This window comes from Ursus maritimus, unplaced genomic scaffold, assembly GCF_017311325.1.
Source record: "Ursus maritimus isolate PB19 unplaced genomic scaffold, ASM1731132v1 scaffold_2, whole genome shotgun sequence".
NCBI classification, from domain to species: Eukaryota; Metazoa; Chordata; class Mammalia; order Carnivora; family Ursidae; genus Ursus; species Ursus maritimus.
Genome location: NW_024424452.1, coordinates 7,546,008 through 7,568,234, shown reverse-complemented (window position 1 = coordinate 7,568,234; position 22,227 = coordinate 7,546,008). Strand labels below are relative to the sequence as shown.

General features: G+C 53.8%; 2 protein-coding genes across 3 annotated transcripts in view; one reads left to right on the top strand and one right to left on the bottom strand.

Annotated features, from left to right (window-relative positions):
* Positions 1-290: 290 nt before the first annotated feature.
* POP7 (POP7 homolog, ribonuclease P/MRP subunit) lies at positions 291-7,275 on the bottom strand. Of its 2 annotated transcripts, XM_008698436.2 has the most exons (3): positions 7,264-7,275; positions 1,228-1,416; positions 291-984 (listed from the first exon to the last, which is right to left on the bottom strand). In XM_008698436.2, the coding sequence occupies exon 3, from the start codon at positions 972-974 to the stop codon at positions 552-554; it is 423 nt and encodes a 140-aa protein (XP_008696658.1). In that variant the 5' UTR covers positions 975-984; positions 1,228-1,416; positions 7,264-7,275; the 3' UTR covers positions 291-551. The 2 variants fall into 2 exon arrangements, with proteins under 2 accessions (XP_008696658.1, XP_008696659.1); XM_008698437.2 differs by lacking the exons at positions 1,228-1,416; positions 7,264-7,275 and adding an exon at positions 1,131-1,148.
* Positions 7,276-13,042: 5,767 nt separating this feature from the next.
* LOC103670118 (GRB10-interacting GYF protein 1) overlaps positions 13,043-22,227 on the top strand; it is a 12,239-nt gene continuing 3,054 nt past the window's right edge. Inside the window, exons 1-27 of the mRNA XM_040634870.1 lie at positions 13,043-13,332; positions 14,237-14,461; positions 15,165-15,317; positions 15,395-15,453; positions 15,545-15,656; positions 15,751-15,880; positions 15,990-16,085; positions 16,245-16,356; positions 16,477-16,585; positions 16,952-16,992; positions 17,207-17,377; positions 17,630-17,883; positions 18,011-18,119; positions 18,617-18,760; positions 18,925-19,022; positions 19,207-19,378; positions 19,500-19,666; positions 19,792-19,892; positions 19,978-20,094; positions 20,180-20,280; positions 20,401-20,483; positions 20,583-20,723; positions 20,800-21,027; positions 21,296-21,483; positions 21,589-21,749; positions 21,835-21,998; positions 22,081-22,224. Coding sequence (XP_040490804.1) covers positions 15,622-15,656; positions 15,751-15,880; positions 15,990-16,085; positions 16,245-16,356; positions 16,477-16,585; positions 16,952-16,992; positions 17,207-17,377; positions 17,630-17,883; positions 18,011-18,119; positions 18,617-18,760; positions 18,925-19,022; positions 19,207-19,378; positions 19,500-19,666; positions 19,792-19,892; positions 19,978-20,094; positions 20,180-20,280; positions 20,401-20,483; positions 20,583-20,723; positions 20,800-21,027; positions 21,296-21,483; positions 21,589-21,749; positions 21,835-21,998; positions 22,081-22,224 — 3,066 coding nt within the window. The 5' untranslated portion in view covers positions 13,043-13,332; positions 14,237-14,461; positions 15,165-15,317; positions 15,395-15,453; positions 15,545-15,621. The remainder of the gene's footprint in view (positions 13,333-14,236; positions 14,462-15,164; positions 15,318-15,394; positions 15,454-15,544; positions 15,657-15,750; positions 15,881-15,989; positions 16,086-16,244; positions 16,357-16,476; positions 16,586-16,951; positions 16,993-17,206; positions 17,378-17,629; positions 17,884-18,010; positions 18,120-18,616; positions 18,761-18,924; positions 19,023-19,206; positions 19,379-19,499; positions 19,667-19,791; positions 19,893-19,977; positions 20,095-20,179; positions 20,281-20,400; positions 20,484-20,582; positions 20,724-20,799; positions 21,028-21,295; positions 21,484-21,588; positions 21,750-21,834; positions 21,999-22,080; positions 22,225-22,227) is intronic.

Genomic DNA, 22,227 nt, shown 5'->3' with positions numbered 1-22,227 from the left:
ACAAAGGAGGTCCCAGTCTTTGCTCCCTTCACCCTTAAATTCTCACCTTCCTCTCCTGGGAACCGCCACCAAAAAGCCTGATGCTTCCTGAGTGTACAAAAAAATGTAAAGCAAACACTGGGATTTGCAGGCTTTTGCGTGTACTAAAGTTTGTTTTGTTACACTGTAGTGCTACCTATGCTCTCTGCAAAGGCAGGAAACACTTGGGGTTCCCTCCTGTACGTAAATACTTGTAAAGGTTCCTACTCTCCCTTTCCTCGTACCTACAGAATTTACACGGGAGAGTGGGGTGGCTGCATACTAACACAACGTGGTAGTTTTTATTGTCTAGGACAATGGTTACAGACCACAAAGACCCGGGAAGACCCACTGCTTGGGCCCGACAAGACAATACTCTCCCTCTCAATTCAGAGTCCTGCGGGCTGTAAGGGAACAGGCTTTTTCTTACGTGGCTCTGGTAGGAGGTCCATGACTGTACCCAGTACAAGAAGGGCCATATCTGAGCCTAGTAATGTGGGGGTGGGTGGATAAGGTGGCCATCCTCATTTCCATTACTTGGGTGTAACCCTGAAGACACGGATGTGGATGGCCGAGTTGTTGCGGATGCGGGTCAGTGGCTCGCGTGTATCAGTCTCTGGTTCCAGCTCATCCACAAGCTCCACGGTGGAGGTATTGGCAGCCACCTGCAAGGACCCGAAGCTGCCCGCCTGGAGCTGTAGGGCAATGTTGATGGCACGGTTGATGGCCAGGCCCAGGCCATGAATGTAGATCTCACTGCATGAATTCTGACCCCGAGCCCCTCCGTCCAGAAGCTTTTGGCAGCGGGCCAGCTGGGCCTTAAAGTCAGTCTTCATGTTGACATAAATGTCATTGGGCCTCCGGGGCAGGCGGTGGGGGAGCCGCTTCCGAAGGGTATACTCCACCGGGTCCAGCTCACCCTCGACGGCCCCGCGGGGCTCTCGGTTTTCCGCCATGCTGTGTGTCCTGACGCGGGGAAGGGAGGAGATCAGAGAGAGGTGACAAGCGACTTCGTTGCCTTTCCTACCCGCTTTCCAGCCCAAAAGGTGCAGACAGGAGGGGGCGCACTCAACTCCCCTCCTGCCTTCCAGCCTCAGTCCCCTCCCACTCACCTCAAGCTCCCGGATCTCCCTCAACCCCAGTTCCTATTCATTCAGGACATCGCCCCCAACCTCAGGTCCCTCCACCACCACCTTCCCCCGCGCCTACACTCTCCAGTCCACTGTGCTTTCCCCGAGCACGCGGCCCGCTCCCGGCCGAGCCACTCAAGTGCTGCGCCCACCGGCCCGGCCTGAGCGCGGGGCACGGGACACGAAGGACCCAGGAAGAGAAGAAAAGCGGCGTGCTACAGGATCGCGAGATCGCGGCCTCCCTGACGGGTCTGGGCTCCTGAAAGGGCTGCGCAGTACGCACGCGCGCCCGACCCCCGCGATCCACGAATCGCCTTCCCGGCCTCCGTTCTCCCCGCCCCTCTGGGCGCTCGCGCGACCGTACGATGTGTCTAAGTAACGCGAGAGCGATGGGAGCTCGGCTCCACCATGTGTACGCCACGCAAGCGGGGCGCGGAGGCAGGAGGCGTGTACTAAGTCAAAGCCCGGGAGGGTCAGCTTTCCTAGGCCAGTCCAAATTCTTGGCCCACGGAGGGGTCCAAAGGGAGAGAGGAGACTCTTCTAGGAGCGTGGAGGATTTGGGGTAGGGGCTCACAAACACAGTCGGGAGGGCCGAGGGTTCAAGAGAAGGTGAAGGGACCTGAAGGCGAGTCTGGACTCCCGCGTCTATCGCAGTTCCTCTGCTCAGAGGAGGCATGGCAGAGTTGGCAGAGCCGATCTCCCGCCCAAGGTCCCTGCTGCCCATAGACTGAGTGGGGAATTGAGTGGCGAGGCCGGACCCTCGGCAGAAGACGCCGCCTCTGGTGTCCCCTTTAGGACACGGGGACCCGTCCCTCCCAACTATCTCTTGCAAGGGCCGACCCCCAAGTCAGCCCTTGGGGACCCAAACTATGAGCCATAGATCCAGCCTTCAGGGCTCCCCGCAGAGCACGCTGACCCACCCACACCCCTCACCCTTTACCCACCAGCTAGCTCATCGGCATCTGCCCACCCCAGCAGGGAAGTGCGCCTCCTGGCGGGCAGGGTGGGACGGCGCCTGGGGGTTTGTGGCTTCCAAGGGCTAGTAACTGGCCAGATTGGTATCGCTTCTGGAGAGTTCCCTTCAAAAATGGGTTAGAACCGCATTGGGAACCTAGAACTACTCTCTGCTTGAGTTGCCCCAACACTCAAAATGGGGATGATAATTCCTTTTTCGCAACTGTGAAACCCAGTATGTGAGTTCGCATTTTATGACCTCATTTGACTGGAGGTTGGAAAGGGGTCAGGTTCCTGAGAACTTCTCTCCCAGCGCCATTTAAATCCTGTAGTTCTCCTTTTAGCTTCAGATTCTTTCATTAATCACAAGTTTGGGGGTTTATGTGGGGGGTGAGGAGGAAAAAAATGGCCCCAACCCTATTCTGCCTCAAAAGTGACACTTGAGCTGAGTTTTGATGGATAAACAGAAGTTCTTCAGGGAACCAAGGAGTATTCTGGAAACACTGAAGGGTATTTTTAAAAGAATGGAAGCGTAATCTAAGCTTCCACCTCAAGGAACTAGAAAATGAAGAGCCACATAAAGCCAAAGGGAAGAGAAGTGAGGAAATAATAAAGAACAAAACCCAATAAAACTGAACACAAAAACAACAGAGAAACTCAACATAAAAGGTGGTTTTTTTAAAAGATCAATAAAGTTGATAAGCATCTAGCAAGCCCGACAAAAAAGCAAGAACAAGACAAGGAAAACTGGAGGTGCCTGGCTGGCTGGGTAGAGCATGCAAGTCTTGATGGGGGGTTGTTAGTTTGAGCCCATGTTGGGTATAGAAATCACTTAAAAACAAAAATCTTAAAAAGAAGGAAGACTCAAATTATGATTACCAGAAACGAGAGCAGGATAGCACTAAAGATCCTCATATGCAGAAGATGCCTAGAGAATAATGCAGGCACGCCTTAGACATGTGTGGGCTGGGTTCCAAACCATTGCAATAAAGTGAATATCACCATAAAGGGAGTCAAATTTTTTTGGTTTCCTAGTACATATAAAATTTATGTTTATATCATACTGTAGTCTATTAAGTTTGCGGTGGCATTATGTCGAAGGACAAGTACATCTTAATTTCAAAATACTTTATTGCTGAAAAATGCTAATCATCCTCTGAGCTTTCAGTGAGTTGTAATCACTGATTACAGGTCACCGTAACAAATACAAGAAGTTTGAAACATCAAGAGAATTACCCAAATGACACACAGACCCAGAAGTGGGCGAATGCAGGGCGCCTGGGCGGCTCAGTCAGTTAAGTATCTGCCTTCTGCTCAGGGCATAATCTCAGGGTCCTGGGATTGAGCCCCACATCCTCGTGGGGCTTCCCTGATGAGTGGAGAGCCTGCTTCTCCCTCTCCCTCTGCTCCACCCCCTGCTTGTGCAGGCACCCTCTCTCCCTCAAATAAATAAATACAATCTTTTTTAAAACAAAATAGACTTTTATTTTTATTTCTTTTAAGATTTTATTCATTCATTTGACGGAGAGAGCACAAGCAGGGGGAGCAGCAGGCAGAAGGAGAGGGAGAAGCAGAGCAGGGAGCCTGATACTCGATCCCAAGACCCTGGGATCATAACTTGAACTGAAGACAGATGCTCAACTGGCTGAGCCACCCAGGTGCCCCAATAAATAAAATCTTTAAAAAAGAAAGAAGTAAACAAATGCCGTTGGAAAAGTGGTGCTGACAGGGTTGCCACAAACCTTCAATTTGTAAAAACTGCAATATCTACAAAGTACAATAAAATAAGGTATACCTGTACAAATAACTATAAATATAAATTCAGCAATTTAGATGAAATGAAGCAATTTCCTAGACAACCACAACCTACAGAACTTACCTGAGATGAACCAGATCATCTGAATACTCTTGTAACTATTCAAGTAATTACTTGAATTACTTGCAAAATTCATAGTTAAAAAACAAATTAAAAAAAAAAACCTTTAAAAAAAGAAATATCTAGGTCCACATGGTTTCAGTGGTGAACTCTACCAAAAAAAAAAAAAAGAACACAAATGCTACACAATCTCTTCTCTATAGAAGAGGAAGGAACATTTCCTAACTAGTTTTATGAGACCAAAACCAGACAAAGACTACACAAACAAAAACTACAGACCAAAATTTCTCATGAACAAAGATGTAAAAATCCTCAACAAAATTCTAGCAAACTGAATCCAGCAGTATATATAAAAAGAATCATGAACCATGACCAAGTAGAGTTTACTCCAAAGATGCCAGACTGGTTCAATATAAGAAAATCACTCTCATTTACCATATTAACAGACTAAACAAGACAATGTATATGCTTATACCAACCAATGCAGAAAAAAAACATTCACCATAATTTAGTAAACTCTCGGCAAAGAATAGAAGGAACTTTCTCAACCTGATAAAGAACATCTATAGAGGGGTGCCTGGGTGGCTCAGTCGGTTAAGTGTCTGCCTTTGCCTTAGGTCATGATCTCAGGGTCCTGGGATTGAGCCCAGAGCCCCATGTCAAGCTCCCTGCTCGGTGGGGAGCCTGCTTCTCCCTCTCCCTCTGCTGTTTCCCCTGATTGTGCTCTCTGTCTCTGTCAAATAAATAAATAAAATCTTAAAAAAGAAAAAAAAAGAACATCTACAGAAACCCTACAGCTATAATCATAATGGTGTAACACTAGACATTTTTCTCTTAAAATCAGGAACTCTCTCTCGTGGTTAAGGTCCCAGCCAGTTCAATAAGGCAAGGAAAGGATACAGTGCAATAAAGCAAAGGAAACATTGGAAAGGAAGAAATAAAACTGTCTCTACTTGCAGATATATGACTGCATACATAAAAAGTCCCAAGGAATCTACAAAGAACTCATATAATTAATAAATGAGTTTAGCAAGTTTAACAGGATACAAGATTAACATACAAAAATCAACTGTACTTATATTCACTGTCAATAAACGATTGGAAACCCAAATGTAAAATACAATACCATTTACAATGGGGGGATATACAGGAGGTGAGGGGGGAAGCAGAAAGAGGGAGAAATATTTAGGTGTAAGTCTGACAAACGTATAGAATCCGTATGCTAAAAACTACAAAATCCTGATGAAGAACTCAAAGAAGATCTAAATTAATGGAGAGATGTCCATATGTCCATGTATTGGAAGACTGAACATAGTAAAGATACCAATTCTCTACAAACCGAACTCTGGGTTTAAGTCAATTCCTATGAAAATCCTAGCAAGAATCTTTATAGTTATAGACAACTTTATCGTAAAGTTAATATGGAAGGGCAAGGGAAGTTGAAGCAATTTTGAAAAAGTTGGAATGACACTACCTGATTTTAAGACTTACTACTACATAAACACAGCATCAAGACAGTATGGTATTTGCCAAGGGATAGACACACAAATCAATAAATTGGAAGAGAGAACCCAGAAATCTATTCACACAAATATATCCAGACAAAGGTGCAAAAGCAGTTGGAAGGGGAAAGAATAAGTCTTTTCAGCAAGTGGTGCTGAAACAATTTGATAAAAAGGCAAAGAATTGAACCTTAGCCCTACGCAAAAAAATTAACACAAAATGGATCAGAGGTCTAAATAAAAATGTAAAATTATGAAACTTTCAGAAGAAAAATAGGAAGAAAATCTTCATGAACATAGGGTCAGGTGAAGAGTTCTTAAGACAACAGGAAAAGCACAATCTATTAAAGAAAAAAATGATATTTTATCAATTCTATCTCATAATGCAGGGGGAAAAGGGAAAAATAAAAAACTTTCACTCTGTGAAAGACCACATTCAGAGAATGAAAAGAGAAGCCATAGACTGGGAGAAAACATTTGCAAATTACTTATCAGACAAAGGACTTGTATCCAGAATAGAACTCTCTAAACTCAAGAGTTAGAAAACAAACAACCTGATTAGAAAATGGGCAAAAGTCTTGAACAAACACTTTGGCAAAGAGGGTATAAGGATGGCAAGTAACCACATGAGATAGTCAACACTGTTAGCCATTAAGGAAACGCAAATTAAAGCCATGACGAGGTACCATCACACGCCTATTAGTATGTCTATAAGGAAAAGTCTTGACTTGATACCAAGTATTGAAGAGAATGCAAGGAAACTGAATGTCTCACACACTGCCTGTGGGAATGTTACATGGTCCAGCCACTCTGGAAAATAGTTCGGCAGTTTCTTCTAAAATTAACCAGCATACATATGACCCAGCAAGAGCACTCAAAGGCATTGAAAATCCTGTTCATGAATGTCTTAGCAGTTTTGTTTGTACTAGCCCCGAACTGGAAACACCCAGGTGCCTCTCGATGGATGAATGGTTAAACAAAATGGCACATCCATACCATGGAAAAGTCCTCAGCAATAAAAGGTGGATCAAGAAGACTTGATAGGCTGTTGGAATACTAGCTGCATCACGGAATATCGCGCTGAGCAGCTCATAGTTTCGTGTGGAAAGCAAACAAGATGAGCAAAATAGTGTGCCCAGTGCTAAATGGGGAACATGTACAGGATTTGGTGGAGCCCCAAGGAGGCATAGCCAATATGACCTTGGGGAGACTAAGGTTTTCCAAAGGAAGCAGTGGCTAAGCTGAGATAGGAATGTCTAGCAGTGGGGCTCATAGCCTGTGCAGTCCCTTCTGTTACAATGGAACGGTCTGGAAGGACTGAGACCTATGAGTTAAGGAAGAAGGAAGGAACCAGCAAAGGACTCAGAAGGAGCAGCTGGTGAGGTAGGAGAAAACCCAGGGAGTACGGTGTCCTGGAAACTAGGTGAAGAAAGCATTTCCTGGAGGAGAGAGTGACCAGCTGTGACATATGCCGCTGACAGGCCACATAAGATAATGGACCAGTGGATTCAGCAACATGCAGGTCATTGATGACCTGACAAGCTGCTAGGTTTGGTAGACGGAAAAACTTAGCTCATGGCAGAAAGTAATTCTGAATGCAATGAATTCATTTTGAGGCCCATATTGTCTGATAATTAACAATAAACGCAGTTTATGAACCATCACTCCAGGGGAGTTTGGGTGGCTCAGTTCATGATCCCAGAATCCTGGGATCGAGCCCCCTGTGGGGCTCCCTGCTCAGTGGGGAGTCTGCTTCTCCCTCTCCCTCTGCCTCTCTCCCCACCCCCATGTTCTCCCTCTGTCTCAAATAAATAAAATCTAATAAAATATAAAGTTTCAGGATTTAGGTGGGTGAAGCCAGGCACTATAATAAACTGATTTGACATTAAGATGGCCCTTATCTTTTTGCATTTCATTGAAGGCAAACACCACAGAGGAATCTGCCATTAGGAAAAAAAGGCAGAGCTTGGCTGTTTAGACTGGAGGCCTCCCTTTCATCTCGCTTCATCACCTAGCCAAATCTCTTTCTTTAGTTCAAAAGCGTGCCAACTTATTTATTCACTTGTTTATTTTTTAAAGATTTTCTTTATGTATTTGAGAGAGAGAGACAGGGAGAGAGAGCACAAGCAGGGGGAGCGGCAGGCAGAGGGAGAAGCAGACTCCCCGATGAGCAGGGAGTCCCGACATGACATGGGGCGAGGGGCTTGATCCCAGGACCCTGAGATGATGACCTAAGCCGAAGGCAGCCACTTAACTGACTGAGCCATCCAGGCGTCCCCAAAGTGTGCCAATTTAAAGCAACACAGACCAAGGCATTTTACAGCATAGCACCTGAAATAAACAAAAATATTTTAGATCTAACTGATTTTTTCGTAATTCTCTTTTTCATTCCATATGGGAGATGCACGGTTCTCATTTCAGTTTCCCTTCTCAAAGAGGGTGCTTAACAGATGCAAATTCTATAGTCTCTTCAGCAACAGGGGCAGCAGAACATCTTCCCCAGCTTCACAGTTGGGGGAGATTACTTGGCCAGGGTCACAAGCTGGAACACAAGGAACCCTCGGTGATCACTCTTATCTTGCACCCAGGAGTCCGACATGTGCTCCTTGCCAGACTGCATCTAGTGGGTGCTACTCTCAGATCAAACACATTATGGTGGCATTCAACGCCCTCAGCTGAAGTTCCACTTCCCTTCTCATCCAACTAGCAATCCAGGTACTTTTCTCCCACTAGCCTGGATTTTGGCTATTGTAAAGCTAACCCTCACTTTTCCTAAATCTACCCAAATGCCTGCCTTCCATCTCAGCACAGGCCCCCACCATCCCCTACAGACAGCATTCCGCAGAGGTGTCCCCCCCCCCTTTCCCTATACCATTTCTCCACCAAAATTTGCAATCTGGCATTTGCTAATTGACTATTAAAACATGCTAAGACCTTACTCATTCAGAGATTAGGCTGCTGGGAACTTGAATCACCCAGGACACAAACTAGAAAAATTAAAAAACAAAAAGCAACAACAGTTTTTGAGTAACAAAAAACTGTCCTACGTTTAGGAACTTCGGGTGAAGAATTCTCACCCAAGCCTGAGTTCTATTGATACATTTTTATACAGTGTTAACAATCTGAATATCGTCCATCCTGTTGCAACCAGAAGCCCCTGTCAGCTAACATTTGTGGAGTACTTGCCCTGGGCCAAGCACTGTGTTAAATGCTTTACCGTACATTCCAGAGATGGAAGAGATTATTTCCAAGGCCACGGGCAGTAATGAATGAAACCCGCACAGGAGCCCTTGCTTTAAGCTGCCATTTTCCAGCCTCCAAGCAAGCAGCGAGACTGGTAGCATTAAGACAGAAATCCTGACTGCAAGGAAACGAAGGGAACTGAAAAAAACAGACAGTAAAGCTGCAAGTGCATAGAAGCCTGGAGAACCCTCGGTGGAGGAACAATGGGCCTTCTGGTAGCTCCTGAAGTCTGCGCTCCATTATGGCACAACACAAGGGACACGTTCCAAGTCTTGACTTTACCTTTCCCTGTCCTTAAAAGGATTACGTTGTTTGCTAACAGCTGTTCTAGGAAGCTGGAAAGTGAAGTATACATTCTGGAATAACTATCCCCCCCCCCCCAAAAAAGAAAAAGGTGAAAATACACAGGAGAAAAAAAAAAAACTTTTCATCCTAAAAAGTTCTGGGATTCGGGTAAGCCTTTCTTGAAAGCCCCTTTTTTAAACAAAGGAGTTGTCAATCTACTTCTCACATCTGCATAATAATTTCTCTCTTTTCACAGCCTTTCATAGTCACCTATTTTAATTCTTTTAGCACTCTGGGAAGGGAGAAGAGTGGGGGTCGGCGGTAGGGCGGAGAACAACATTAACACCTACTGTAAAAGTGAAACTGAGGCCCGAAAGCACCAACTGCTTTCCCCCCGCCCGGGGTCTAGAAGCTATTCAGTGGCGGAGCCAGACGGAAGGGGTCTCACCAGCCAGTGCTGCCTCAGTTTCCAAACCATTAGTTCCTCACTTATTTCATAAATCCCAGGACGTCTGATGAACGCACCTCTGGATTATATGTTATTGCCTTCAATCCAGGCGGGCTTCCTGGAGGAAGCCGACTGGAGGCAAGCCCTGCGATGCCACCTGCGGCGGCCTCCTTCGCGACGGTCGCGCGTCACGTGCCGGGGAACAGCCGGGGGGCAGCCGGGGAGCGCCCCGTGGGGGACCCCCTCGACCCCCCTCCACTGCAGGCCTTGCATCACGTGACGAGCCAGGCCCCGGGTCACGTGCAGGGGGGGTCGGGGGCGGCGGGAGTCCGGGCTCCCCACTGGGCAGGCGGGCGGGCGCGAGGGCGTGCGGGTCGCTGGAGGCCGGAGCGGCGGAGGGGGCGGTGGCGGCGGCGGCAGCAGCGGCGGCGGCGGAGGGGGCGGCCCCGCGGCTCCGCGTCCGCGTCACGTGGTGTGAGGCGGGCAGCCATCTTGCTACAAACACAAACAGGAGCGGCCGCCGCGGGAGCGCCAGCGCCCCCTCCCCCGCCGCCGCTGCCGCCGCCGTCGCCGCCGCCGCCCCCTGGCCCGCCGCGCGCGCCGCCAACGCCCCGGGACAGGAGCCTTGCGCCGTCCGCCCGCCGCGGTAAGCGCTCGGCGGCCCCGCCGACCCCGGCCCGCCGCCGGGCCCGGGGCAGGCCCGCCCCCGACGCTGAGGCGGCCGCGCCGAGCCTGCGAGAGTCAGAGCGAGAGCGCGGGCCGCCGGCACGGACCCTCCCCGCGTCTCTGTCCAGGCCGCCGCCGCCGCCGCCGCCCGGTGCGTCCGCCCTCCCGCCGGCCCCTCCCCGGCGCGGCCCCGAGGGAGGCTGGCCCTCTCCGGGTGGGCGGCCGCTCTCGCCCCTCGACCCCGCGCACCTGGCGCCCCCTCCCTGAAGGGCACGCTGTCCTCCCGGGCGGCCCGCCTCCTTCCCACCCCCGCGCTCCTAACGGTCGTCCTCCGGCCCCTCGGCAACCCTGCCCGGCCCCCTCCCGTCCACCCGCGTCCTCCGCCGGGCCCCCCTGGAGGCCCCCGACCCTAAAGCCCGGCGCTCCCCGGTGACTTCCCCAATGTGCCTCCGGGCTCTTATCGGAATTAGCTGGGCCCTGCGGGTCTTAAAGTCCAGGCGTTCCATGACTTTGGCAAATGTGGAAGCCTTTCTTCTTAACCGAAGCACCTCCGTTGGGTCTTCACCTAAATTTCCTTTCAACGGATGACATTAGTGCTTGGTCATTGGGGTCTCCTTCCTCTCTGTTGCCCGGCCGTTTCTAACACCTTAATCTTTCCCGTCTCCAGGCCAGGCTCTCCCAGCCCAGCGCCTCTGATGCAGCAGCTCCCTGGCCACGGCCCCTCACACTTTGCCCTTTCCCCCCCCAAGTTAACTTGAAAGAGACCCTCATCTCGCATTTCTTACCCAGTCATTATCACAATTCCCAGTAAGCTTCCCGGTCTGGTCTTTCATAGGGCTCCAGCCCTGGGAGATGCTAAGTCAATTGTCGGCCTGTTCTTTCCTCCACCCACCCCAGTCTCACTCCCGTCTTGCTTCTTACTGCTGCTTATCCAAAACTCAGCCTGCATACCACCCTCTCCACTGTCTCTCCGAGCTGACATGCCAGTTACACCTTGCCCCCCACCCCTGCCCTCTGCATCGGAAACCTCATGGATACCAACAGGCTGGTCCCCTTTGCAACTCATGATGTGGGAGTTTGCCCTCAGGATCCTTCCTCTGTACTTTTTCTGCGCAGTCCCAGGCCACCGATCCCTCATCCAGCTCCAGTTTTATTTCCTAGTTGTGGGTCTGCTGTGTTATTGGGAAGGGTTGAAATAGATGTGGACTTGGCGTTGCTGCCATGGCCTGCGGACCAAGGGCCGTAAGGGTCCCATATGGTGATTACAGTCAAGTGAGTTGTGTTCCTGGACCTCTGGCCTGGCTTTTTTAGCCAGTGGACAAATTAGTTTTGCTGTGATTTGATGAATCTAGGGACCCCAGTTCGCCCTTGTCTGTTTTCGGAGTTAGGGATAGAAAAAGCAACGCCACTTCAGAGAAAGGGAGAAGAGGTTACTATGTGAGAATTTAAAAAATTCTAAGGAGAAATTTTAAATGGCTTAAAACTCACAAAGTACTTAGGGTGGTTCCTGCTGCTTGTGCATCTCTTCTCTAGTCTCGAATAGAGTGTCCAGGAACATGGGGTCCCCTGTGGGGGCAGCTGCATCCTCCCTTCCTTGTTTTCCCTGGCTGGGTCCCAAGACTGGGCAAGTGGGCAGAAGGGATCAAATGAGGTAAAGTGTGAAAGCGCTTTGAAAACTTAACCAGTAAATGTGCCAAGGGGCGTTATTTGTCATGATGGCTCAGAGAGTAGAGAGCTGTGCTGACCAGGCAGGGGGAACACGGGCTTGCACCCCTTCCTGAGCCTCAGAGTTATCCTACATGCAGGGAGAATCTTTCCATCCTGAGAAAGGGCGGAGTCACCTCCCAACAGGCTTGGGACTGGGCGGTTGCTGGTTGCTCAGATGTTGGGGAATTTGGGACTCCACTTCTGTTAATAGTGGTACCTTTCTGTGCCAAGGCACATTGTTCTGGAATGGGGCTAATTTTAGGGGTGATGGAATGAGGAAATAATGTTAACTTAGTATGTACTAGGACTGCCTATTCTTTGGATCTTTTTCTTCTGAGAGTTCTGAACCCCAGAGAACAGGCTTCCCTCCTGTTCTGCAAGCCTGTTGTGAGCACCCTGGACCAGTATATGTTCTCTCCCCTCAACTCCAGCAGGGGGCAGCCTTTTAATAGCAATAATTCCAATGTCAGGGAAGGGAGGGTACACTGAGGCCTGAGAAAGATGACAGGGCAGGCAGGGACAGAGGGAGCACGTTGGGAGATGAGGCAGACAGATGCTGAAGGTAGGACCACGGGGTGTCAGGTAAGCTGGACTGAGCCTGTGAGGACATCCTTAGATTAAGTGGCCAGGAGAGTGCTGTTCCCTGTTCTGTTTGCTCCCTGTCCTGGCTCTTTGCTTCACTGGAAAGAGACCCAAACAGTTGGCTTTGAGAGTTTGTGATAGGGAAACGTAGCAGAATGTTTTAAATCTCTTCTTGAGGATTTCCCTCTTGGCAGGATTTCAGATTTTTCTCATGGGATAGTATAATTAGGAACCGATTTCCTTGCCTTCTCTTCACAGGGAAGACTGAACTGGAATAAATCGGTTTCTCTTGTCTTCGTTCTTCCCCATAAACACCGAGTAGACTTTACTTGTGCTCCTGATACAGAGGAAGTGTCCTCAGCCATGACAGTGTTGCTACATTGGGCCAGCTAATTCCTTGTGTGGGGGGGCTGTCCTGTGTATCGTACGGTGTGTAGCAGCATCCCTGCCCTCCACCCGTCAGACACCAGTAGCGCCTTCCAGTCATGCCCACCAAAGCCATCTGCGGATACTGCCACATGTTCCCTGGGGAGCACAGCCCCCCCTCCCCCCAATTGAGAACCATTGGCTTGGAGGAAACGCGGAGAAGACTCAAGTGGGTTGGAGGGGTGGGCACCATGGGGCGGCTCGGGTGCTGCTTTGCAGCCCTTCCTGCAGTCTGAGGAACGGCCGGCGGCCACTGGCTGCTGGGACAGGTCCTCCTGTGGCTGGGCTTGCCTGGAGACGCGGCTTTTTTTCTCCAGCTGCTCCTCTGCTTCCTCTGCCCTGACTGCCTTTTCCTTGCTTCTGCAGTTGCCCTGCTTCTCACACCGGGAGCCACTCCTCCTCAGTTTGCTCCTCACATCCAGGACAGAAAGGCAAAGGCCAGAAGCGGAAGCGTCACGGAGAGCCGCCTTTGCCACTCCCTGGAAGGGAGGGAGGGTGAGTTGTCCCCTGTCCCCGAAGCAGCCTTCCAAACCCAGAGAGCTCTTCTGTCCCCTATCTTCCCCCTGAAGATGCAGCTCTTCTGGAATGAACTGCAGGAAGCTCAGAACAGTTTTTCCTGAGGTTTGTCTGAAGGAATGTGGGGTGTTTTCCTTGGAGTGAGGAAGACTTAGGTATGCAGTAGCTATTACTAAATGTCTTTTTTTCCCTTAAACCTTTTTTTTAATGGTGGTTAAATATACCATTTAACCGAGTTTTCGAGGGTCCAGTTCTGTGAGTTGAAGTATGTTTGTGTTGTGCGACCGTTACCACCATCCGTCTCTGGAACTTCTTCATTTGCCCCATTTGGGCTGGCACTCACTACCTATTGAACAGCTCCCCACTCTCCTCGCCCCCCCAGCCTGTCTTTCTGCTCTTTGTGTTTTTAAATTAGATTCTTTAGGAATCTCACATAAGAGGAATCCTACAATATTCTTTTGTGACTGGGTTGTTCCATTTCGCATAATGTCTTCAAGGTTGATTCGCTGGTCACTTTAAGTAGGGGTTGTAGCATGGGAAGAACGAACCTTACTCTGTTGTCTGGGAGGCCTGCTTAAATCCAGTGAAAGGAAGAGCTTTTCAACAGATGTACATGTGTCTCCTCACGGCCGTGTGTGCCATGGTGTGCTCCGTCACCAGCAAGGTCCAGTTGGGGCTGTTGTAGGAGAAATGCCCGACCTGGGAGAGGTCCCCCTCGCTCCAGATGCTTTCCAAAGCTGCATTTCTTGCGAGGACGCTGGGATTCTGGTACTGGGTCCCACCTCTGTCAGAGCATTTTGCTTCATCTTCCCGTGTGCAACTGAAAGTGAGAGCTACTCTCCCTTGGTCCCTCTGGTAGAAACCTTTCCTCCTTTCTTGCCAGAATTGTGGAGTCTTGGACTTGATGAAAACCGTGGAGGCACTCGGGTCCAGCCTTCCCACCAGCCAGTGAGGGAAGCCCCCGTGCAGCTCCCTAAGACCTTGCCCACCTGTCCTCGCTCGGAACCACCAGGGATGAGCCGCCTCCTGAGAGCCTCCTCTGCTGTTCCTTAGAGGGACAGGTCACTGCTACTGCCACTGCTTCAATCAACTTCATTTCTACTTTATGGTGAGGGGAGTTCCTTCCTAGTTTGTAGCATCATGATGTTCCCTTCTTGGTTCTTAGCAGTTACGATGGGCTCTTCCTGATCCGTGGAAAGGATCTGGGTGTTGATTCCTGTTGCATAAACCAGCCCGAGGGGGCACTGGCCCGATTTACCTGCCCGCACCCTTCCGTGTGCCCTGTCTTTGGCCCTGGAATAGGGCTTCCCCACCATCACTCCCCGTCTTCTGGCTTTCCCCACCAAATTGAATCCCTGAATTCTGGCCACCGACCAGGCAGCCCTGAGTTTTTTCAGAAGGGAAATAAGTTTGTTTCCAGACTTCATTTGTAATTTTTTTTTCAGAACTGATGTTTTCTGTCTTGAGAATATGTTTGGCTCTGATAGGATTTTGTTTGCTTGCTAGTGTTTTATCTTTCTGTTGAGCATTCCCACATACCTCAAGCAGCCCTTTCCAGAATGCCGTGGCACTCTGTGAGGGCTCTGAGACCAGCGCCTTGTTCAGCTCTACTGATGGAATTAACTAGTCTGGAGACCTAATGTGGGGGACATAGATGAGGAGCAGGTGCTGTGGCCTTCTGCACTGGATAATTGGAAGCTTCCAGCAGCTTTAGATCTCCCCGTTATGCAGGACAGAGGAGGGCCAGAAGTGGGGAGGCCCCTCTGGCCCATTGGTTTAAACCCAGCTTTGTTTCCTTGCCTCTTGGTAAGGATCTTTCGCAGATGTGAAGCTCCCTCCTCGGGCGCCACTGCAGTCAGATCATCATCCTGTAGCTTGGGGACCTTGGTTCATTCCAGCATAGGCCCCTGCCTGAAGAGAGCCCATTCCCAGCCCTACCTGCTTCCTGGGGGCAAGGCTGCCAAGTGAGTCTGGGGCGGAGGGTGGCAACCCCTACTGAAACTGGCAGGGGCTCTAGCTGCCATTTCCTCCCCTCCCCCAGGTCTTCCCTCATCGTGACAGTTTGCTTAATACATGGTGTGTGGCACGTGGCTGGCTTAGGTGAGTCCTTTCAGTGTTCATTAGGTGGGACTCTATACCTTGTTCTCTGGGTGTGCTGTCTCCAAGGCCTAGCATCCCTGTGCCTCCACAGGTGTTTTGGAGAGTGAACGCCAGGTCCCCCCTCCCCCCTGCAGCCCCTCTGACCTCGAGAACACGCCCAGCTCCATAATGGCAGCAGAGACCCTCAATTTTGGGCCGGAATGGTGAGTCAGACATGCTTTGGAGGGCTTGGAGAAGCCAGGAAGAATAGAGTTGCTCAGACTCCTGTCTCTTTCCTTCTCTGTGTCCGTTTCCTAGGTTGAGGGCCCTTTCCAGTGGTGGCAGCGTGGCCTCCCCACCCCCATCCCCCGCCATGCCCAAATACAAGCTGGCTGACTATCGCTATGGGCGAGAAGAGATGCTGGCTCTCTACGTCAAGGAGAACAAGGTGGGGGTAGGCGGGTGTGGGGTATTTGGCCCCGTTGCCCATTTGGTCTCAGCCAGTAGAGTGGGTCCGGGAGCACGTGGGATCCTGGCTCTCCTGCCCCGATTGACAGGTGCCTGATGAGCTGCAGGACAAGGAGTTCGCTGCGGTGCTACAGGAGGAGCCGCTGCAGCCCCTGGCGCTGGAGCCTCTGACTGAGGAGGAGCAGGTGGGGCTGGGCCGGGGCAGCGCACGGCAGGGCGCTGGGCCTTCACCTTGGAGAGAGGGGCTGAAGCCGGGAAGATAGATGGTGGGGGTTGTAGTTCTGGGCAGGGGAGGGGGGGGCGGGTGCCTGGGTCCTCACTCCCATCCCTGGCTCCCTCCTCAGAGAAACTTCTCCCTGTCAGTGAACAGTGTGGCTGTGCTGAGGCTGATGGGGAAAGGGGCTGGCCCCCCCCTAAGTGGCACCTCCCGTGGCAGGGGCAGCACTCGGAGCCGAGGTAGAGGGGGTGACTGTGTGTTCTGGGGGCGGGCCAAGGCGGGGGGGCGGGGACTGTGGTTTTGAGGTTGCAGAGAGATGGTCAGGCAGGTTTCTCACGTGTATCTTGTTCTCTCTCCAGGCCGAGGCCGTGGTGACAGTTGCTTTTACCAAAGAAGCATTGAAGAAGGCGACGGGGCCTTTGGCCGAAACCCCCGGGAGATCCAGCGTAGCCAGAGTTGGGATGACAGGTGCTGGCAGCATAGTCGCAGAGCAGACAGAAGCCCTGTGGCTCGGTCCTTGGAGGGCGGCTCGGGTCTTTGTCATCAGAGGGCAACAGAAGACCCACCAAATAAGCCCTGGTCACACATTTTCCTTTTTGACTCACTGCCTGTGGCCCACTTCTTTTCCTTCTGATTCTGTTTACCCTGTGTGACCTTTTCTGCATGCCCTCCTGGGTTCCCTCCCAAGCCTGACTTATCCCTAGTAGCCCCGCCCCTGTGCCCTCCCTCTTTCCACTCCTCTCAGGGCAGAAGGGACAAGGTGTGCAGAGATGCCTCGAGTTGGAGGGTGGGTGGAATCTGTCCTCCTTTGACCAACACCTTTTCCTTCTGCAGAGGCGAGAGAAGGTTTGAGAAGTCGGCGAGGAGGGATGGAGGTATGGAGAGTGGCAATGGCCAGGTCCTGAAGGTCATTGAGAGGTGGGGGGAGGATTGAAATGGGCGGTGCTGTAAGGGGATTGTTTTCCTAAGGGAGGTGGTGGGGACAGGAGGGCCTGGAGCTGGGCTCTTCTTCACTGCAAGGTCTATAGTAAGAGTCTTCCAGGGACCATCGCTGCTGTTCCGCTGACTGTGTCTTCCCCCACCCCCAAGCACGATCCGGGTTTGAGGAGGGAGGGGCTGGCCCGAGGAAGGAACATGCCCGCTCAGATAGCGAGAACTGGCGTTCTCTTCGAGAGGAGCAAGAGGAAGAGGAGGAGGGCAGTTGGAGACTTGGGGCAGGACCCCGGCGAGATGGCGACCGCTGGCGCTCAGCCAGCCCTGGTGAGGTTGGGGCCGGATGAGTGTTGTGGGGTCCGAGGGTGGCAGAAGATCATTGAGAGGTGGGGGGAGGATTGAAATGGGCAGTGCCGTGTGAAGTGACCATGTGAGGGTGGGCTCCCGCGGCCGGGTGGAGGGCACAGAAAGCTTTCTGGAGTGGAGTGGGTGGGAGGGGAGGTCCTGGAGGGCAGAAGGGTGAATGAAGGCTGGCTTGACTGGGATACTGACCTTCGTTCTCTGACTTTTCCTGCCCAGATGGTGGCCCCCGCTCTGCTGGCTGGCGGGAACATGGGGACCGGCGTCGCAAGTTTGAATTTGATTTGCGAGGGGATCGAGGAGGGTGTAGCGAAGAGGAGGGGCGGGGTGGGGGAGGCAGCTCTCACCTCCAGAGGTGCCGAGGGCCTGACGGCTTTGAGGAAGACAAGGATGGGCTCCCGGAGTGGTGCCTGGATGACGAGGATGAAGAGATGGGCACCTTCGATGCCTCTGGGGCTTTCCTGCCTCTCAAGGTAGCGGAGGAAACTCAGGGAAGGTCTCCACTGGAGGGTGGTGGGACCTATCCTGGTGGGGGTTTCTTGCTCCCACCTGTTCATCCTCTACCTCTCACTCCCCAACGTGTCCCCTAACCCTGTGCAGAAGGGCCCTAAGGAGCCCATTCCTGAGGAGCAGGAGCTCGACTTCCAGGGCCTGGAGGAAGAGGAGGAAGAGCCTTCTGAAGGGCTAGAGGAGGGGGGGCCTGAGGCAGGTGAGCCTACGGGGTGGGGTGGGGTGGGGTGGGGAGGAGGGGGAGTGCCTTAGGCCAGGCAGGCAGAGGGGCCCTCACCAGGCTGTGCCCACCCGCCTTTAGGAGAAGGCGGCTTGGGAGAAGAGCAGGTGTTGCCAGGTGTGGGGGGGAACACAGCGGGCCGTGTCTGAAAGGCAGTGTGTCAGTTCAAACTCGGGTGTAATCACGGTGATCTGTGCGAATCCTTTGAAGAGTCTGAAGAACATGACGTTAAGTCTGTGGTGGTGTGTGTACAGCCTTGGGCAGGGACGTGGACACGTGCACGACGTGTCCAGGGTTGCAAGGTGGGTTTGTGGTGCTGATTTGCTGGGTGTTAGCGGAGTGGAGCAAAGTTAGAGGGGCGGATTCAAGGCCCAGAGGCCTAGGTTCTGGCCACAAATGGGGGATTTGTGTCAGATCATTTTTAAGGCCTTCTAGCTCTTTGGTTTTGAGTTCTGGTAAATACCTGTTTCTTTCAGGAGGGAAGGAACTGACTCCGCTACCTCCTCAGGAGGAGAAGTCCAGTTCCCCATCCCCACTGCCCACCTTGGGCCCACTCTGGGGAGCTAATGGGGAAGGTGATGACACTGCGGATAAGGACCTGCCGGCAGCGGCAGCTGAAGGTAGTGGAGGACATGGGGGGGGGCTCCTCTTCCTTGTGGTGGGATGGAGGTACCTAAGGCATCTTGGGGGGTGAAGGGGTGGTTCACTCTTCTGGAACAAGGGTAAATAGGGTAGTGTTTCATTCTGTTTTCTGGACCCCCCATTCCACTTCCTTTGCTTCTAGATGATGGGAGGGGAATGCCGCTGAGTCCTGGGGTAGGCTCACCCTCTGGCCCGCCTGGAGATCTGGAGGATGATGAAGGCCTGAAGCACCTGCAGCAGGTGTGGGGGGCTTCAGAAGGCTCTGGGGGAGAGAACCACTGTTCTATCTGTCCCTGCCCAGTTCATGCTTTCCCCATTTGTTCCTCTGCATTGTGGCCTGACGACCTGACCCCGCGCCGATCTTAGCTCCACCCCTGTCCTGTTGTTGTTCTGTTGAGCCTTCCCTCTCTCCCTGGTCTCCCAGGAGGCGGAGAAGCTGGTGGCCTCCCTGCAGGACAGCTCCCTGGAAGAGGAGCAGTTCACGGCCGCCATGCAGGCCCAAGGCTTGCGCCACTCAGCAGCTGCCACTGCCCTCCCTCTCAGCCACGGTGCAGCCCGGAAGTGGTTCTACAAGGACCCCCAGGGGGAGATCCAAGGTGCCCGTGGGGAGTGGGGGCCGTGCAGGAGGGGCTGCTGGGGGCAGGGGATCACCACCATTCTCATTCAGGGCTTCTCTGGCACAGCTTTCTGACCGAGGTCCCCCTTCCCTTGGTCCAGGCCCCTTCACGACACAAGAGATGGCAGAATGGTTCCAGGCGGGCTACTTCTCCATGGCGCTGCTTGTGAAGCGGGGCTGTGATGAGGGCTTCCAGCCACTGGGTGAGGTGATCAAGATGTGGGGTCGTGTGCCCTTTGCCCCGGGACCCTCACCACCCCCACTGCTGGTGAGCACTGCCGCCGCGGGGAGGCGCGGGGAGGGAAAGCGGGAGCCGGGCCGGGGCCGGGTGGATGGCAGCCGGGGTGCAGGGTGAGGTGATCAGAGCCACAGGAGCGCTCTGGCCCTCATCAGGGCAACATGGACCAGGAGCGGCTGAAGAAGCAGCAGGAGCTGGCTGCGGCGGCCTTGTACCAGCAGCTGCAGCACCAGCAGTTTCTGCAGCTGGTCGGCAGGTACGGGCGCCTGGAAGGCCTTGGCGGTCAGGCCGGGTGCGGGCCGTGTGGCCTCCGCCGCTGACGCCCGTCTCTGTGTCCGTAGCCGGCCGCTCCCGCAGTGTGCGCTCCGGGAAAAGGCGACTCTGGGGGACCTGAGCCCGCCGCAGCAGCAGCAGCTCACTGCGTTCCTGCAGCAGCTCCAGGCTCTCAAACCGCCCAGGTTCGGGGGCTGGTCTGTTCTGGGGATGAGGGGGGCAGTCCCAAGAGGAACTCAGAGTTCTGAGGATCACTGCTTTGCTCTTCAGAGGTGGGGACCAGAACCTGCTCCCGACCATGAACCGGTCCTTGTCGGTGCCAGATTCGGGCCCCCTCTGGGACATACATACCTCAGCCTCATCACAGTCAGGTGTGTGGCCTGCCTGTTCCCTGCCCCCATGTGAGTGGGGCTCTGTGTGCTCCCGCCCTCCGGCCGCTCCAGCCCAGTCGAGCCTGAGCTGCCTCCTGCAGCTGCCCTTGCTTTCTGCAGGCGGTGAGGCCAGTCTTTGGGACATACCAATTAACTCTTCGACTCAGGGTCCAATTCTAGAACAACTCCAGCTGCAACACAAAGTGAGTAGGCTTTCTGGGGCTGGGGTCCTTGGGCGCCAAGGGCCCCCACGGGTGAGCTCTTTGGGGAGGTCTGCCATCTGAGCTCTTTGGCTGTGCCAGTTCCAAGAGCGCAGAGAAGTGGAGCTCAGGGCGAAGCGGGAGGAGGAGGAGCGCAAGCGGCGGGAGGAGAAGCGGCGGCAGCAGCAGCAGGAGGAGCAGAAGCGGCGGCAGGAGGAGGAGGAGCTGTTCCGGCGCAAGCAGGTGTGTGCCCCGCCGCGCCGCCCTCACCCCCTGGCCCGGGCCAGGCCGCCAGCCCTCACCACGTCGCTCGGTCCAGGTGCGGCAGCAGGAGCTCCTGCTGAAGCTGCTGCAGCAGCAGCAGGCGGCGGCCGCTGTCCCGGTGCCGCCGGCGCCCAGCTCCCCGCCCCCGCTGTGGGCCGGCCTGGCCAAGCAGGGGCTCTCCATGAAGACGCTGCTCGAGCTGCAGTTGGAGGGCGAGCGGCAGCTGCACAAGCAGCCCCCTCCCCGGGAGCCGTCGCGGGCCCAGGCCCCCAACCACCGCGCGGTGAGCAGGCTGGCCCTTCCCCCGCTGACCGGCGTTTATTTGAGCCCTCGGGAACCCCTTCCAGTCAGCTCCCAGGGTGATCCGGGGTGGGGGGGATCGCTGAGTCCCGACTTTGCAGCCTGAGTGCTGGTCTGTACCTGACTCTGAAGCGGTTCTCTTCTGGGCGGCCCTCACCTCGCCCCACTCGGCCGCCTCCGTGAGCTTCCCCACTTAGCTGTTCTAGTGTGTGTGTCCATATTTGGGCCACTCTGATTTTTGCCATCTGTAGCAGCTTGGGGGCCTGGGCTCGGCCCCCGTGAACCAGTGGGTATCTGAGGCCGGGCCGCTGTGGGGCGGGCCCGACAAGAGTGGGGGCGGCAGCGGTGGCCCGGGGCTCTGGGAGGACACCCTCAAGAGCGGCGGGAGCCTGGCCCGCAGCCTGGGCCTGAAGAACAGCCGGAGCAGCCCCTCTCTCAGGTGGGTGCCGGGGCCCGCAGGGTCCGTCTGGGCTCGGGCAGGGGTGGAAGGACGCGGCAGGCCTCGGCTGACGTCTCGCCTCTCCTTCATCCCCGGCCCGCTCAGTGACTCGTACGGCCACCTGTCAGGCCGGCCTGTGCGCAAGAAGACGGAGGAGGAGGAGAAGCTGCTGAAGCTGCTGCAGGGCATCCCCAGGCCCCAGGACGGCTTCACCCAGTGGTGTGAGCAGATGCTGCACACGCTGAGCACCACGGGCAGCCTGGACGGTACAGGCCGCAGACCTGGGGGCCGGGCGGGGCGGGCGCTTCGGGCCTGCCTCGGGTGGGCTCTGACCGCCACCCCCCCCCCCAGTGCCCATGGCTGTAGCGATCCTCAAGGAGGTGGAATCCCCCTACGACGTCCACGATTATATCCGTTCCTGCTTGGGGGACACGCTGGAAGCCAAAGAATTTGCCAAACAGTTCCTGGAGCGGAGGGCCAAACAGAAAGCCAGCCAGCAGCGGCAGCAGCAGCAGGTGAGGCTTCGAGGGCCCCTGGCGGGTGGGGTGAGGCTGCCCCTCACCCTGCTGACCCAGCCTCCCTCTCTGAGCCTCACAGGAGGCATGGCTGAGCAGTGGCTCCCTACAGACAGCCTTTCAGACCAACCACAGCACCAAACTCGGCCCTGGGGAGGGCAGCAAGGCCAAGAGGCGGGCGCTGATGCTGCACTCAGATCCTAGCATCTTGGGTGAGTTTGGGGGTGTG